Source organism: Pseudopipra pipra, chromosome 5, assembly GCF_036250125.1.
Source record: "Pseudopipra pipra isolate bDixPip1 chromosome 5, bDixPip1.hap1, whole genome shotgun sequence".
NCBI lineage: Eukaryota > Metazoa > Chordata > Aves > Passeriformes > Pipridae > Pseudopipra > Pseudopipra pipra.
In genome coordinates this window covers 64,916,040-64,933,077 of record NC_087553.1, presented here as the reverse complement: position 1 = coordinate 64,933,077, position 17,038 = coordinate 64,916,040, and the positions used below count along the sequence as shown (strand labels likewise).

Genomic DNA, 17,038 nt, shown 5'->3' with positions numbered 1-17,038 from the left:
AACATTTCCCCTAGAAATATAGATTTGGTCTTAACTACATTGCTGTCAACTTGTGTAAGGAACTGGGATGTACACTGAGATAGGATAGGCAGAGATAAAACTAGGGGTCTTTCTTCAAGCTTTGACTGTGCAGAATTTAAGACAAGATTTTGAATTTAATGGTTGTATCTGAAACAGTTTTTCCCTTTCATTAAAAATATGGCATTTTGAGTTTTTATTTCATCCAGCGAGTGAGTACCTAAGTTTAAATTTTGCCTCATATGAGTCCAAATGGAAATATCATAGAACTATAGAATCAATAAGGTTGGAAAAGTCCTCCAAGATCATCAAGTCCAACCTTTGACCAAATATCACCATACCCACTAAACCATATCTTGAAGTGTGACATCTACTGATTTTTTTAGCACTTCCAGGGCTGGTGATGACACCACTTCCCTAGGCAGTCTTTTCCATATAAATGCTTACAGGTCATATCTGAGAGAACAACTCACTCCTTGGGTTTTTCCTGTCCTAGAGTCACTATTCTTCAAAAATTAAAAAAAAAAATTGTCTTTGAAACTGAGCTGTTTCTACCAAAGATTTTCTGTAAAAATTACATTTCCAAAAGTGAAATATTCCAGAAAAAAATGTATTTTCAGTACACTGTGATCAGCAAACTTGTTTGATTTGCAGTCAGCTCTATATTTATCCTAAATATAACTACAGTGAATGACAAATTTGCTTTTATTAATAAACCTTTCATCAACATAATTAAATCATAATTAGTTATATTCAAGTCCCTTTTGAGCATCAGCTGAAATGATCACATGTCAGCTGTTGTACGTTGGCACACCTTGTCTGAAAAGGAGTTGTCTTAAGAGTCTTTTGGTCTCACTGAACAGTCATCACACTTAGTAGAAAGACAATAGTCTAGCATGACTTGTGCTTAGAAAAAAAGTACTCATTTACATAAATAAATAAAGCCTCTACAAATTTACTCTTTTATGTTTCGTATGATTACAGGTACAAATTTTCTTTTTTATGCACATCAAACAAGGTGCCTTGAAATAGGTACGAGCATCTAAAACATGATCACAATGCAGAAAATTATAAAGAGGTGGAGGGAAAAATTACTCCCTCTAATGCTTTACCACTAAGCACTCATGCAGGTATAATTAAATATGTAGACATTTGCAAACCATGCTGTATAACTGGTTCATTATTGTAAGTAAACAGATGAACACATAATACTCCTAATATTTGCAATTTACTTTCAAAATACTTGATGGCATAAGACAACACTGGATTAACTCAAAGTAAATATTTAATGTAAGGAGATACACATTTTCAAAATTATGTGTTTTCTAGAAAACATCTCACTTCCTCAATACAGCAATCAAAATTATTTGCAAATATAGAGTATGATTTTTTTGTAAAATGTTGCAAGGTGTTTGAGACATTTTCTAGTGATATTTTTTTTATTCTTTATACACTTGAAAAATTCTTGAAAAATACAACAGTTGGAAAATTCCTCTACAGTTTGGCTTTCACTGAGTTGGCTGACGAAAAAAAGATGTTATATAGAAGCATCTATTTTTCATTTTTTTAAAACGTGATTCTATAATCTAGGCAGGGACTCAACAGACAGTTCCACATTTCCTGATAGTTCATATATCTACCTCCTCAATTGACTCAACAGCTGTTGAGCTAAGGGTAGTCTTCCAGAAAAGCCTTTGAATAAGTGTCTCCAAGATGTCCACAGTCTTCAGCACCACAGCAGATCACTGGTAGGACTAAGCAATAGCCACAGACCTTAAGATTTCTAGATATTTAACTGTTGGAGAACCCACCTTTGCTGCAGTGACCCCAAGGAGACTTTTTGTCTCTATAATGGACATGCCAGGGCTTCCATGGTCTTTTGCTCCAGATTACTTCATGATTTAGACCCTCAGTTATATACCCTTTTCACCAAAGGTCTAACAAATTAATTTTTCATTTTCCTTTAAAGATAAAACTAGATTTGAGATATAAAATTATCTAAAAAGCAGAAAAAAAATTGTGTCTGCCTGGTCTACAATATTCTACTTTAATTGTTCTCCACACTTAAGCCAGGGAGAGGTATTTGATCATATCCTACTGTGGGGGGAGATGGCAGGCCCATGGAAACCCTGGGCCCCCTAGAAGTAGAAGAGCTTGAGGCGTTAAAGGGAGTAAGACCGTTCCCTTGAGAAAAGCAAGAGATAACTGCACATTCGCATGGAAACAGCCCTGAGTGCTGGACAGTGCAAGGTCGAGCTGTTTAACAAACTGCAGGTGTTGCATTCCTGGGTGTTTTGTAGGAAAATATTTGTAGTGTGTGTGTATGGGAAAGTGGAACTTGGCACTAAATAAAAGACTGCCTGCTGCGCTGAGCAGGCAGACATGTCTTTGTGTCACTACCCTCATGTGTGTTGTGTGTCGTTCTTCCCCCTTCCGACCGAGACCTTTCGACAGGTACCCAGCGACATCCTACAGTCTTGTGGAGCACATTGACTTGGATCATATAATCACAGAATGTAGCTGAATACATGAAGTGTAGGATTGGATTCTGCAGCAGAATACTGTTTAGATTATTTGCAGTACATAAATATAAGTGCATGAAATGAGTACCAAAATAAGCAAAAAAGCCTCAGTAAAATAAATAAAGAAGAAGGTAAAGAAACTAGAAACAATCATAAATATAATAAATATAAACCCCACTTACTTCTAAATTACATACTGAAAACACATCTTGAAAAAAATATTTTGACTTCTAATATGAAGTATGAAAGAGAGCAAGCAAGTAAACCTGGCCATATAATTAATATATTTTTTAAAAAATACTGCTGTAGCCTGTATTTCCACAGAAGTTTGGATCCCATCTATTACGAAAACTAGGTTTAATAAAGAAAATAAAAAGGAAACAAAGCAAAAACAGAATACAAGATTTAAAAATAATGACTATTCAAAAATGGACCCAAAACAACAAAATCAAAAAATGTACCTTTTCTATTGCTTTGCCTATGAGGTTATCTCCAACTGGTATCAGGACTCCCCCAAAGATAGCCAGCACAGCACCGACAATGGCCCCAGTGAGGAGCCCACAGTTTCTGTTACAGCCCATTCTTCTCCTCTGTCAGAGTGCAGGTAGACAATGTACAAGTATCCTTGCTGTAAGGCTTGATGCTTTTTCCTCACTTCTTGGTCCCAACAAACTCACTGATCTTCAGCAGAGAAGCTGCTAATGTAAGCAAAAAGTGAACCAAAATCAAATTCCAAAGCTCAAAGTACAAAGTACATGACATGAAGAAGATAGGAAGATAACAAGTCTACAACAGCCAGCCAGTGGCCAGCCACTGGTAAAAAAAAAAAATAAAGCAACAAGTTGCAGGTAGTTTTGGAAAGCTGATCGCTTATTATGTATGATTATCTTTCTTCATTCCAGTTCTCTAAACAGATTAATAAGTTCTTTCATTAGCCCTTTTGTTTTTGTTTGTTTTCATCTCTGTTGCATTAGGGCAATCTGATATAGTTATTATTCAGCTGACACCCTTCCTGATGTACACATCTCTGAAATCTCTCTCTGCCAAACAAAGAGGCCATGGATAGTTCTCTGATCTCAGCCTGCCATGCCCATGGCTCCCACTTCAGGCAAAACCAGGAGTTACACTGCTCACTGGTGTGAGCTACTCAGGCTGTTTCTGCGTTATGCCAGTAAGATAGTCCCCAGGGGCCATCAGCACCTCGGTGGGAATGGCAGTCCCTAGAGAGAGACAACTGTGAGAAGCCTCTTTCCAGATCTCCATCAGTCCACAGTCCTTTACTGAAGGGATAAAACTTTGTTTCAGCAACTTCATGACAAAGGCACAACTGGATTTTTTTCTTGAGCTGCATTCCTACCACCAAATTTCATCAATCCCAACTGCCTTACAGAGCAGCAGAGATTTTAAAGCGAGTTTAGAGCTTGATCTTTGAAAGATGTAATACCTTAAATTTCAAGATTATTCAGTCTCAAAAGAAAAACATCTGCAATTACTTGGAAAACAAGAGTCGTTGGTAATATGTGCTAACATACCTTAAGATCTAGCCCCTAGTGAAAGGAGCTGTAAAGAAAATCAGAATGGCACCAGCGTTGAAAGATATGGTAAAACATAAGCTCATAGTGATATTTTTTCTGACTTGTTATCATTTACGAATAATTTAGACAAAGAGGTGCCTAATTTAAAATTTATTCTTGGTCAGGAATTAATCACATTCAGAGAATTTGCAAGTTTGTTATTTGCTTTAGACCAGCAGCTAACAGAAAATCTTCTCTTTTCTATTTTAGATGCCACTGTCTATGTCCTTTTTATTCTTATCAATTTCTGTTTGTTAATATGTTGTTATCATCTCTAAATAAATTTCAATGGAGGTATTAGTTGCAGATTTAATTATGCATTCAAGAGCAAACACAGAGAGAAAAGGAAAACAGAAAGTTAGCATGGTCATCAGGCCAGTGATCCCTTGTCATCCCAAACTCACAATATATCACATCTGTACCTGAGACCAGTCAGCTCCTTTTAGCTGCATTGGAAACCCACCTTTTGCGGGCTCTTGCACCATCAGCACTTTATGGCTCCCTTGCCTTTAACAATGTCTAGTTCTGTACATTTGAGCTCATTTGGTAAGTTAATATCTTCTCCTTGGATACTTGCAAGCAGAATGACCAAAAGACTGCTTGCAACTTCAGAAAAATGTCCTTACTATAAAAGTCATCCGGTCTGTCCACCTGCCACCAGGTCATTCCATGTGGTTCCTACTTCAAAGCTTAAACCTTTGATTGTTTGGCCTGCACATACACGGGAGCTAAAAGAAGCTACATTTGTCTTGAGTTTTGACACTCGCTAGGGACTGAGAAGAGTCACTTTACATCTGTAAAACTGGCTTTTCTACTGGAGGTGGTACACCTTATTTGAACTGCAGGTTTACTGAGTTGCTCTCCTCTCTACCAGCTCTGTTACTCTGTGCTTGTTTAGCAATAGAAACTCATCACAGGGGTAACATTAAAAAAAAAAAAATCAGTTTTCTCAGACTTTTCATGCATTTTGTTGCACTTTTCACAAAGATAACTGAAAATTCACTTAACTGAATAATAAAACTGTCAAGTCATTAAAGACTCTGATATAATAGATGGATGTAAAATGTGTTTAATGGCAAATTTTGAAGGAAACTTCAGCTAGAAATTCATTAGACCTGAAGAACTTATGAGTAAAAGTCACTAGGACCAAATCTCATATCTTTGTAGCTAGGTTCAGATCAGGATTTTTAGTTTGGCAAAGTCAGGACTGTGATACGGTTGTGCAACTCATTGGATAGTTGGTGTGGGGATTTGAAAACCTGACTGTGGTTACACACTGTAGCAAATCTAAGGAAAAGTAAAAAATTCTCAATTGAATCACATTCTGAAAAGTACATATTTCCAGTTGATTTTTCCCGTAATACTATCTATTCAGCAGATCTTTTTTAAAGTGTGGAAATACATGTTTTAAAATTTAAAACGGAAATTAGCTCTTTTTCATAAGTGTTTAAAGAGGTCTTTTAGATATCATCAGGCTTTTTTTCTTGACTTAACTTCCAGAAGCTTTTCAAATTCAACAGAAATACACTTTCCACCAAGAAACATTTCCATCCAAGTTTCTGCAAGCTTTTCCAATGTTTTTATTTTGTTTTAGGCAGACTAGGCATCCCTCATGAGCACTAGCAATAAACAGCTACCAAGCAACTGACTGCTAACAACTTATGTCTATTCCAAGTTCTGCAAATTGTAAAATATTCACCCTTCTCCCACCAAACACAATGTAATAGCAGTCTAGACATCCCAATTTATGCAATTCAAATTATCCATTACACAACTGCAGTGAAGAGCACTCACACCATAACACTCAATTGCACATAGAAGTCAACAAACTATTCTCATCTATCAGAATTGAATAAAAAATATAAAGATTAAGGTAGAAATTTCCCATGAGAATACATTTTCTGGGCATTCATATTCAAGTGACTATTATCTACCCTAAGCAGAATAGAAAATACCATAACAAAATTAGATATGGTCTATGAGACTATAGTATAATTTAAACTTAGGTTTGACTACAGGATTAATAAGAATATTTACCCCATTCTAGAGTGCTGGATATGTACTTTTCAGTATTGTTTCAAACATCCTTCACAAAATATTGACAATGAAAATGGTCCATTCAAATCTCTGAAAAGACAATTTATAAGCAACTGTATAGGAGAAAAGATGCAAAATGTTATCAAATTATTTCTTCTCTACTTAACTTAGACTTCTGTAGATTTCAGTTTAAAACAAGTCCTTATAAAACCCAAATAATTTCATCTATATTTTCTTAATTATTTCTCCAACTCTAACAGTAATTTTTAAACATTGTTTGACACGACATTACTTCAATTCTGAAACAGAATCATCTTTATTGCTCCAAATGAGAGCAATTATGTGGTGAAAAAGCAGTGAAAATTAAAATGTGTTTCGAAAATTCCTATTAAGAGTTGCAACACAATATCATACTCTAATTCTATTTTCTTCAAGGTCAGATGGAGGACTTAAAAATTCTGAAATTATTAAGAGATTCATTTGCAGAAAAGATATTATTTCTGCTATTTTTTAATACTTGATGTACTTTGAAATTATAGTTCCAAGCTTTTTAATTGCAATAGAAAATGCTAGAAATCTCACTTTAAAAATCTGCATTTCTTATAAATTCACATGATTTCAGAACAGTAGTTTGAAGAATATTAAATATCAAAAGATAGAATGCAATTGGGAAAGCTAGCAATACTGAACATAACATACCATTGTTATCATAATAACAAAGCATTTTACTAATACATGTACAATTTCACTCTTGCTTGCAAACAGCCTTGCAAAATCTTTTTTTTTTTTTTTTTGTAATTACAAATAAACATTTTCAAGAGCTTTCCACCAGCTGACCTGTGAAGTATTTCTGAGGAAAACCTTCTGATTTTAAATGTTGTATCATATGACTCACCTTGAATAAGGGCAACTTATTTTTCAGCTGAACAAACGAGTACTTAACACATGACTTGCATCAAGTTACCAGCAGACAAGCAGCTAAATCTCCCCACCAAGCACATAGGCTCTGAACTCTGAGGGAGTGTTTATATATTCCAAGAGACGTCAGTTCCCTCTTTATCTTTTTGCCAGAAGAAAAAGTTAAGTTGTGCTCGTGCTGGGGGAGGGGGTTATTTTTACAGCCTGACTAAAAGCCACTACCTACATCGCGTGGTAATATACTTAGCAACTGCAGTCTTTATCAAATTTTGATCCAAGTGAGTCAAAGGTCAAGGAGACAAAAGGGTAACTTACTTATTTGGTTCCTAGTCACTTCTTTAATATACATGTGCTTTAAAACTGCTCACATTAGCAGGTTATGACCAACCAGTTCCTGATAGATGCTTTAGGATACAGAATATTTTCAAATATTCTTTTCTATCTAGCATGGTCTGTTATATAAGTATAAATAAAGCCTTCCTACTGCAGTCATTCCCTGTTAAAATACAGACTAAATATCTTTTCAGTTTAATCATCATGATAGTATATTTGAAAGTAATAAGAATCAAGAAACGTTAGAATATTTTTCAGAGGATTTTTTTTTCAGATACTGGATTACGACATTTCCTTGCAAAGTGCTAAGGCCCTTCCTCTTTTACTGCAAGTTCCAACTCATCATATTCTGTGATATTCTGCAATATTCTGTGATAACATCATGCCAGAAACTTCTTTTTCTGAACATATCTAAAAATTATTTATTTTTACACTGCTATCTCTGTCAACCAACATATCGATCCATCATAGTGTCTACTAATAATGAAGTTTGCCAAGCTTTTGCACAAATATTTTCTAAATATGTCCTCATCTCAGGTGAATTAAATGAATGCATTGTTTTAAAAGATTCTTCTGGCAGCAGCAAGAGGAAGTGATCTTTACTTGGCCTGATTATAAGAGAGAAAATATTCCTAAAAATAGATTATTAGGTCCAGACTTTCAGGGTACAGCACTGAATAGTTTGTGATTCCCATGTTTAGTATTTGCTGTTTTGACTGACTGTTTGCTGTTTTGTTTTTTCACATTGCCCTATTAGGAAGTTAAGCTTCTGTGGAAGAATCTGCTGTTTTCTAATCTACTTCTGCTAAGTAAATCTAAAGTGGATGAAGATTAATGAATTTGAGGTTTTATCTCCTAGTAGTGAAGGCAAGACTGAAAGTGAGCCTGGCCTTTTGAAGGAAACCTATTAGAGGGGAGTCTGTGTACAAGGCTGGCTGCCAGGGAACTTTAGTGACCCTGGCTAACTCCAGTTTCACATCCTTGAAAAGTGCAGTACATTTGTTTTCCTCTATTTTGTAACTAAAGAGTGGAATTTAAGCGCTGAAAGAAGCAGCCCTCCACACTATGCGTCCCATGCACTACTTTTATCAATATTGTCATTAATTATTTCTGTTGGACATCTCTTCATGTGATGCTCCCTTGAGGATACTCTTGTTTGGGATCCCCCAGATTTCCTCCCAGGCTGAACCGCCTCTTTCACTACTGCCCATGAGGGTGGTCCCTGCCATGCTCATTTTCTGCAGTGTATGGGAGTCACTGTGCACCATTCATGATGAAAATATCTACTGTTGTTTTTTATTGGAATCCTAAAGGCACTAATGCAGCAGTGCTCGCCCAGGAAATGAGGACTACTTGGTTCAACTGCAGAAACCAGCTATAAGGACTGGAAACTCAGAGAGAAGCTGTGAACTTCTGGATGTCAGTCATTTCTGTTTCTTCAAAACAAACCATAAGTGCCTAATGGTCCCGTGTTCTTTGGCTTCACATCAGAGTTCAGAGGTTATAGAGGAGAAAGTAGAGACACACAACAACAGAGCAAAGACACAAAAAACAAACAATTATGTACTTCATCTGAGACCCCAGTGGTGCAATGACAAAGAAGCTGCCCCACCAGGAAAAACTGTCAAGAAGGAGAAATGGGGTAAATGACACTCACATACTTGATGAAGACACAGAAAACTGCAAGAAGCATAAAAAGAGAAATGCAGTTGTTAACTCCAAATGAAGTCCCCCTACATTTCCTGGAGTAAACATGCTGCTGACAAGAAAATGCTGAAGAGGCGTTATCTATGCCTTTAACAGGTATCTCATAGCTGGGTCTTTTGGAAAGCACTTTATTTGGGATTCTTTCCTATATGCCCTGAGGTTCTTAAACAGTCTATGTTTCCCTTTTCCTTTTTTTTTTTTTTTTTTTTATCCATTCCATCAGGAATGGATACCTTTACAGTACATATAATTTGAATTTTTAGGAGATTTACATAAACATTCCCACATCCCTGTGGGAGTTCTTTGATATACAGTACAGCACAGAATTTTATATTCCTATGATTCCATTGTCATGACACAGAGTTTTTCTTCAGCTGCCTATCATGAAACTTATAAAAGCCAATCTTAACATTAATTCCTTTTCAGATGTGGAAATATTACCATATGTTAGATGAGGTTAGGAAGCAAACTAGAAGGCTCTGGGAGACTCCTGTCTGTGCTTTTGCACCCTATCAACTTTCTAAGGGCATTAACTGTTAAAAAAACCCAACAAAATCCACTTTCTAGTTCTTAGGTAAAGTGCCAAGCCAAAGATGAGGTTAATATTCTCAGCATTCAAAACATGATTTTCTAGGAACTTTTGGGTACTCTCCTTATTTTGAAATAAAGGTGTGAGGAATTATGTTTCTGCCCTTTCTATGGTAAGTAAAAGCACAAATTTATTGTTTATCCAGGTTATTTTATTAGCATCATCTTATGTGGCTTCTACACTCTCTACTGAAAATCCTGTTGCTACCATTTAGTGGCCCTCTGGCTTCTTCACGGGAAGTGGAGAAGTCCCACAGGAAGTGTTGTACCTTGCTCAGTAGTGAAAGAAATCATTCAAAAAACCCACAAAACCCAAACCAAACACAAAAAAACCCCTGTTGCTCCTGTCCCCAGATAAACCCTCATGTTCACCCATGTGCACTTAGTTCTACTGAGGAGGAGAATAATCAAGATGAACAGTCTAGGGAAGAAAATGTGCAATATGCCACCAGCTGCATAAGACTTGATCCTCTGTGTGTAATGGAGATATTAGGAGGTGTTGCTTTATAGGGAGTGAATTTTGTATCCATGAAAGTTAATTTGATTTCCTAAGGAAATTAAAACCTTCATCTCATAATACATTAGAAGCAGCACCTGAGCTATCCATCCAAACCACATGTGAATTCACTTCTTTTGAACAAGAACCTCCCCTAGAGTGAACATGGGCTATCTTCAGGTATTACCCATAAGGAACATGAATATATAACACACAAATTATAAAATAATGATACAGAACTAATATTTTTTTCCTGAATTTTTTGTTTACTCTTTTTGTCTCATAGTGACTGCTACTTTGTACCACCTCATTTTCCAAAAGGCACAGGATAGAACAGAGTTCTGTAGGTCAGGAATAGTCACCTCAGATAAAAAGGAAAGAAGTAAAAAGATATTTCAGTTGTTTCAGTTTTGCTTTTAATATCTTATCTCTAAGGACCTAAAATAAAAGAATGGCATAGTTTCATATCAATAATTCTTTTTTTGTGTGTAAAGTTAATTGCAAATATTTGTTGCAAATAAACTTATCCAGCTAAAAGCAGACAGGTGGCCTTAAGAGTTCAGAGGAATTAGTTAGGAATTAGGAATTCCTCTCAATGGAGAGGAATGAACACAACTCACCCCATGTGATTTAAATGCTTACCTTAGGCAAGAATATATGGAATTGTAGAATCATTAAGGTTGTAAAAGACCTCCAAGATCATCAAGTCCAACCTTTGACTAAGTACCACTAGGCCCACTAAACCATATCACAAAGTGCCATATCTAGTCAGTTTTTGAACACTTCCAGGGTGTGCATAGCCTTTAGAGGTACAGATGTCTCTCCTTTAACTGCAGAGAATCTAAACAACTGACTTAAATTAGACCTCTAATGATTAGAAGGTCAATGTTAGAACAATTCCACTCAAACTCTCCAAACAGGTCTTTCAGTTCCACTCCACATCAGTGCATCATGCTGACGGTAGTACCAGGGCAGCCATACAAGGTTCTGTTAAATGCATACATCTTGTGAAGCAAGAAGAAAATGCAAGAAGAAAACTTCAAAATATTATCCACCTGACATTAATGGAAAGTTTGGCCAAAGATTGCAGACATGGTGTAGCATTTCTTTTCCGAGCTCACATCACAGACTTTTACTGCAGGTGTGTTGGCCTTCAAGGCTTGCTAATGCATGCCCTGAAGCATATTCCAACCACTCATATCAAACAGTTGTCAATTCCCTGAAAAAAGATGCTCCCAAACATGCATTAATACCTGATTTCTCCTCACAAGAGCTTGGAAGACTCATTCCAAACTGGTGTGTAGCTCCATCATTACCCACTAAAGACTCCCAGCTGTAGCTTTCCCAGCTCTGTGAAGAGTTAGGACCTAAGGTGCTGTCCCTTGTGATTCTCAGTGTGTCCTGACGATATGGAAAACATCCTAAAATACCAACAGCTCAAGCCAACTTGGCAGCAGTACAGTGGAAACAGTGTGATATATTTGGCTCCTGTCACTGATGAGTTCCTCTGTTAAACTGTAACTAGGTTCTTTAAGGGGAAAATGGGTGATGGAAGACCCAGTTGCTTCACTTTTTCTTCCCTGGAAATATTAATTCTCAGCTCTTCTTCACTGATTGTGGATTCATGTGAGAGTCACTCAGGGCATAGATAGGGAGGAACTTAGTACAAAAGCATTGAATACAGAAACTGTGATATAATAATATACGCTTCTTGTGAGTCTGAAACAGCAAGGAGATATAAAAATCTGTTATTTAAATGGCTGGGTCAGTCTATTAATGCTAGAGACCTTTCTCACTGCAACGTAAGTGTTGCCCCAAAAATCAGGGTTCATGACCCAATGTCCAGTAAGGCAATCACGTACAGAGCCAAGGTATTTGTTTATTCAATATTTTTATAAATTTGGGTGCTAGGTAGTAAGTACACAAAGCTAGCACACCAAGTAGAAAAGACAAGCACTCTTTATATGCTGTTAATTTTGATATATTCTGCTTATCTAATATATTCATTATTTACTACTTGACTATTTCTGGTTTTTGCTGATCTGGCTTCTTATCTTGGACAGCCTGGTGGTCATCAGTGTTTGATATTCTATTATTGTTGAGCTGGGTTTGTTACTTTCTTCTTATCTTGGGTGTTCTGCTTCACCCTTTGGTTTCTTCTTGTCTTGAATGACCTGCAGTAGCACACTCTTCCCAAAATTTTTTACCGCACTGAGTCTATGATATTTGAAGCAGGTCAGGCCCTAAACTTTAATAAGGCAACTCTACTGACAAAAAATTTGCCTTACACTTCACAAGGACGGTACAGAGAGGAAATTCCAATGGTAGGAAAATTTTAAAGCAGGCATCTTCTGAAAGTCAAGAGAAATTTAATAAATCTTGTCCTTACTTGGATATATTCCACTTCTTGTAAAACTCTTCTCCTTGGATCAGAAGTCACAGAATAATGGAGTAATTCTAAAATCTGTCACCAGTGCAATACCTAGTTGAGAAATAGTCACCAAATGAATCATCTCAGACAATGTCAGTGGCTTTGATGAATGACTGGGTAGCCCTTGTGTTAATTTTTGCCTACCAACTACACTGCAATTTTGTCTCTGTAATAATTAAGAACAACAAACATACAAGGGATTTTTCCAGTCGTGAAGACCTAAGTTTAAGGTCAGATTCTCGATGACTTCTCAAGTGTTGAAGACTCGTGAAATAACTGAAATCCTTTTCTTTCAGTTCAAATGTTCCAGACCTGGAGAAATGTCCTTGGTCTGAACAATGTGCAGAAGATCTTCCCTGGGACCTGGTTCAGCCTCAAACACCAAAGCCAAAACATGAGCCTACTGCTAGGACAAGCCCTGGTCTTATCAGGCCAGCACAAGAAGAAACCTTCACTGAAGCCATCCCATGTCCTGGGGCAGCTACCCAGCCCCACTTTGAGAACCAGAACTGGTGGCTGGGATAGTTCCACAGGATCCAGGCCTCTGCCATCCAGATGTGTGTTTTCTACCAATAGAAAGTGAGACATAGCAAATCCTCTTGACAATTAATACAGGCCCAAGCCCTTCCTGAGTAAGTCTTCTCCCTCCAGAGGAAATCTCAGAGACTATGGCAGTGGCAGCATGAAGCTGATGGAGACACTCTCAGAAAAGCAGATTTTCTTCTCCAGCTTGCAGCAAAGCTGCAGACTGGGAGAGTCTTGCCTGGCACTCTGGGTGAGGGAGAAACATTTGGGTACTTTAAAGAACATGTGCTCTGACTGCCATAGAGTTTCTCACCTTTTATAGCCTTTCTCTATGGAGCTTGTTAGTTAGATTTTATTTAAACTACTTGATTATATGGAAAATTAATTATATAAATTTTCTTATATCAAAGGATATTTATATCAAAGAATCTTCTTTATTCTAAGAGCTAATGTGATGCTCTTTTGTGTGTGATAAAAAAATGAATTTTTCCTTTTTACATATTTTTCTTGAGAAGATATTTAACTACCACAATGAAAGAATGTAGCTCACACACAGACTAAAAAAAAACCAACCCTAAACTGAAAAATAAAGTCACCCTTGCCCCAAGAGATATCTTGGCAGAAGCTGAAGTTCTAAAGAGATTATAAAAAATTGTGTATTATCACTGTGTGTTAAGAAACATTAACAGCTATGAAGAACAGAGCAGTAGAAAAGTACTAGCAGTGATTTCTGTGCACTAGCAGTGAATGCAAGAAGGAACTAATAAATATACTGAACTTCTGAGATCATGTAATTTTCTGATGCTAAGACATGACATTATTCTGTCAGATGAAAACATGATACAAAAATATGCATATAACTATCAGTTACAAAAAAAGAAAAAAAAAAGTAGTTCCAAAATACAGTAATTTAATCCAAACCCCTTACATTTCTGACCATTTTTCTGGTTGTGCCAATTATATAAAAGCTTCTGAAGTCTCACTTGAGGGGAAAAAAAAAAATTCCCAAACTAAACTACAGACCACACATTTATTATGAATAGGATATTTTTGCCAAGTTAAAAATAAAAACAAAACACTGAGTAAATATCAGTTATTATATCAGTTGTTGAGAGAATCAGATCACTAAAATAGTAAATGACTATGCTGTATTTACTGAGTTGATCTCAGGATTCTCATATAAAAATAAATTTCTGTTACATCAGCATAATTACTGCACACAAATAATAATTTTAAATCAACACAGAAATGCAGATATATGCGTTTTACCCTAATGAATAATTAGATAATTCCCATAATTAATAATTACTACAGTATGTACAGATGTTATTTTATAACAGTTATTAAATGCATACAGCCATAAATTTGATATCTTCATTAATATTTTTTATAACAAATGTGTATAAGATAATGACTCACAGGCAAATTATTAATACACTTGTTGCACTTTGAATATCAATATATTTATTCTTAATCACAGTGAAACATTAATAATATGTACAATATTATCAAGATACTAATATGCAAGTGAAATCATTTGATTACCACCATATTTACTCTTTCTAAATTTTAGTGAATCAACTTAGAGTTATAAACAGGCACGAAAATAGAGGCTGGATGACATCTGTCTTTGCTTTTAATAACTAGCAATTAAGAGCATTTTGCAAGTTATAGGATGCAATAGTATGGTCACGAGAAATGAATACAATATCCAACTAGCCCTGGAGCAGGGTCACATACCTGTATGCAGGAAGAGCTGCTCTCACTGCTCTTGCCACCAGGAACTGAAGAGGTGCAGAAGAGCCTGCAAAGTTATCTCCTTATTCACAGAAAAATCAAGTTGCTGTAGCAACCCAAAGCAACTCTGCTGCCCAGTGCCCTACCAGCCAGTTATCTTTCATCAGCCACAAAGAGAAACAGAAAGTTGCACAGACCTTTTAAACTCCCTAATAGCTAAGCTGTCTCAAGTGATAAGGAACTATAAAACCTGTAAGCCCAAGATAGTACTCTCTTACACTTATGCTTTGCAAGAAAGACCAGCTCCAAGGAACCCTTTCAGGACCAGCCTTTGGCTTTGATCTCTTTACCCTCTGCAATTCCCAGCAGTCAGACCAATGTTTCAGGTCCCTGTTGCCAATCTAGAACAGTTACATTGACTTTGCTCTTTGCAGTAACTCTTTGCAAACATAGTCTAATCCCAGTTAATCCCCACAATGTACTGGAAGCCAGGTGAAATATGTCATATTAGAGATAACTCTTCCAATTTGGGCTTTTTATATTTACTTACACAAAACACAGAGACAGTTCAGGATGAGGGATCCCAGCTGTGAGTACAGCTATTCAAATTCACAGGACTCCTTCTAGCAATTTCCACAGGCTTTGGTTCAGAATTTGGTTGTCTAAATGAACTTTTGAGCTAAGTGGCAGTGGTATTGCTTCCTCTGCCAGTCTTTTTGGATCTTTGAGAAATCCTTTTATCATAGCAAGGATGATACTTTTTTTTAAATTACTAAATTATTAAGCTTTAAGCACTGTATTTTTTTTTATTTGAACAGTGATTTGAGGCACCTCCTTCCAGACAGTTACAACAAACAGCAACAGTGATCATCCTGTCTGCCAAATGCTTTCATAATTAAGATAAAAGCTGTCCCAGAGGGTTAATAGGACCCTGGAGTATAATAGCAGCTATAAAACTACATCTACATGTACTAACTCAAGAGGCATCCCATGGCATAAACCTCTTCACCTGGCTTTCTATGAAATTTCTACATCTCTAAAGTTAGTCAGAAAATGAAGTTACAAAGAAAAGGTAGAAATCAAAAATATTCCTGAAATTTGCATTGATCTGGATATTTTCTGACCTATACTCTTATGTAAATGATGTTCTTCTACCTTTGGTCTTCTTGGAGTCCTGTTGGTTGCTTCCTGTGTGGCTTTCACAGCTGCAGCCTCCAGCTTGTTGCCAGACTTCCCTTCTGCCTTCCTTTCTACATATGCTTCCTTTTACCCCCCCCTTCCTTCTCCAAGAATCTCCTCCCTCCTCCAGCTCTATGTATATACCTCTCTCATCTTCCACCCTATCATCTCAGCAGTTACTCCTCCACCAAGCAACTCCTCTAGTCTGTCTCCTCCCCCCTTGGATTATCCTCTAGGGTATTTTCCCCACTCCCAGAATTTACAGCTTTCCATCAATTCTGTCCTTGTTCCCTGGCATTACATTTATATTTCCCCAAATCTCTGCTGATAGTTTTTTCTTTCTCCTTTCATTTCTCTTCTTTTCCCTCTGCCTGAAGTTCTAGTATATAACCTTCTCACACCATCAGTTAATCAAAAAACTGATTGTGAATGAGAGGCACATTTATCAGTGTTCTTTGGTACACAGACAAGTCTTACCTGAAAAAGTTAATTATAAATAATAATTTAAGTTTGCTAACTTAATACTGTAGTGTATTCTTGTTTGTGTTCCTTCCTAAAGCATCAGAACAGTAAAGCCCACAGTATTTCTGCCCATTATCTATTTCTCTGCCCAGCTGTCATTCAGCACGCTTTTGGAAGTCCTTCCACTTCTAAGAAAATTAATACTGAACAGCTTCACCCATACACAAAGAAGCAGATGGACCAGATAAGACAAGCAAGCTTCATCCTCATCTTACCTGCACCAGAACTGAGAGAGGATCTGAGATGAGGCTGGGAACAGCTCAGACTTCTCTGGATGCAGGGTCAGGCAGGTCGAGTAGCAAAGCAGGCATATTGAACTACCAAAACCAATATTGTGCCCTTCCTTCCAGCCCACAACAGCTAGAAAGAAAATGGGATGTATCCTTCATCTCTGTCTTGTGCTTTGAGAAGTCGGGGCACTCGTTAGTGTCTAGCATTTAAACACAATCCT

At 36.8% G+C, this 17,038-nt stretch overlaps 1 protein-coding gene across 9 annotated transcripts in view; it reads right to left on the bottom strand.

Moving 5' to 3' along the window:
- Positions 1-16,112, bottom strand: part of CD36 (CD36 molecule (CD36 blood group)) — a 35,962-nt gene extending 19,850 nt beyond the window's left edge. The window contains exons 1-3 of one of the 9 annotated variants that reach the window (XM_064656420.1): positions 7,047-7,210; positions 6,152-6,264; positions 3,002-3,235 (exon numbers count right to left, since the gene is read on the bottom strand). In XM_064656420.1, coding sequence (XP_064512490.1) covers positions 3,002-3,121 — 120 coding nt within the window. In that variant the 5' untranslated portion in view covers positions 3,122-3,235; positions 6,152-6,264; positions 7,047-7,210. Of the gene's footprint in view, positions 1-3,001; positions 3,239-6,151; positions 6,265-7,046; positions 7,213-11,446; positions 11,586-16,041 lie in introns of those variants that run through there. The other 8 variants (XM_064656418.1, XM_064656419.1, XM_064656423.1 and 5 more) reach the window with 8 other exon arrangements.
- Between the last annotated feature and the right edge of the window lie 926 nt (positions 16,113-17,038).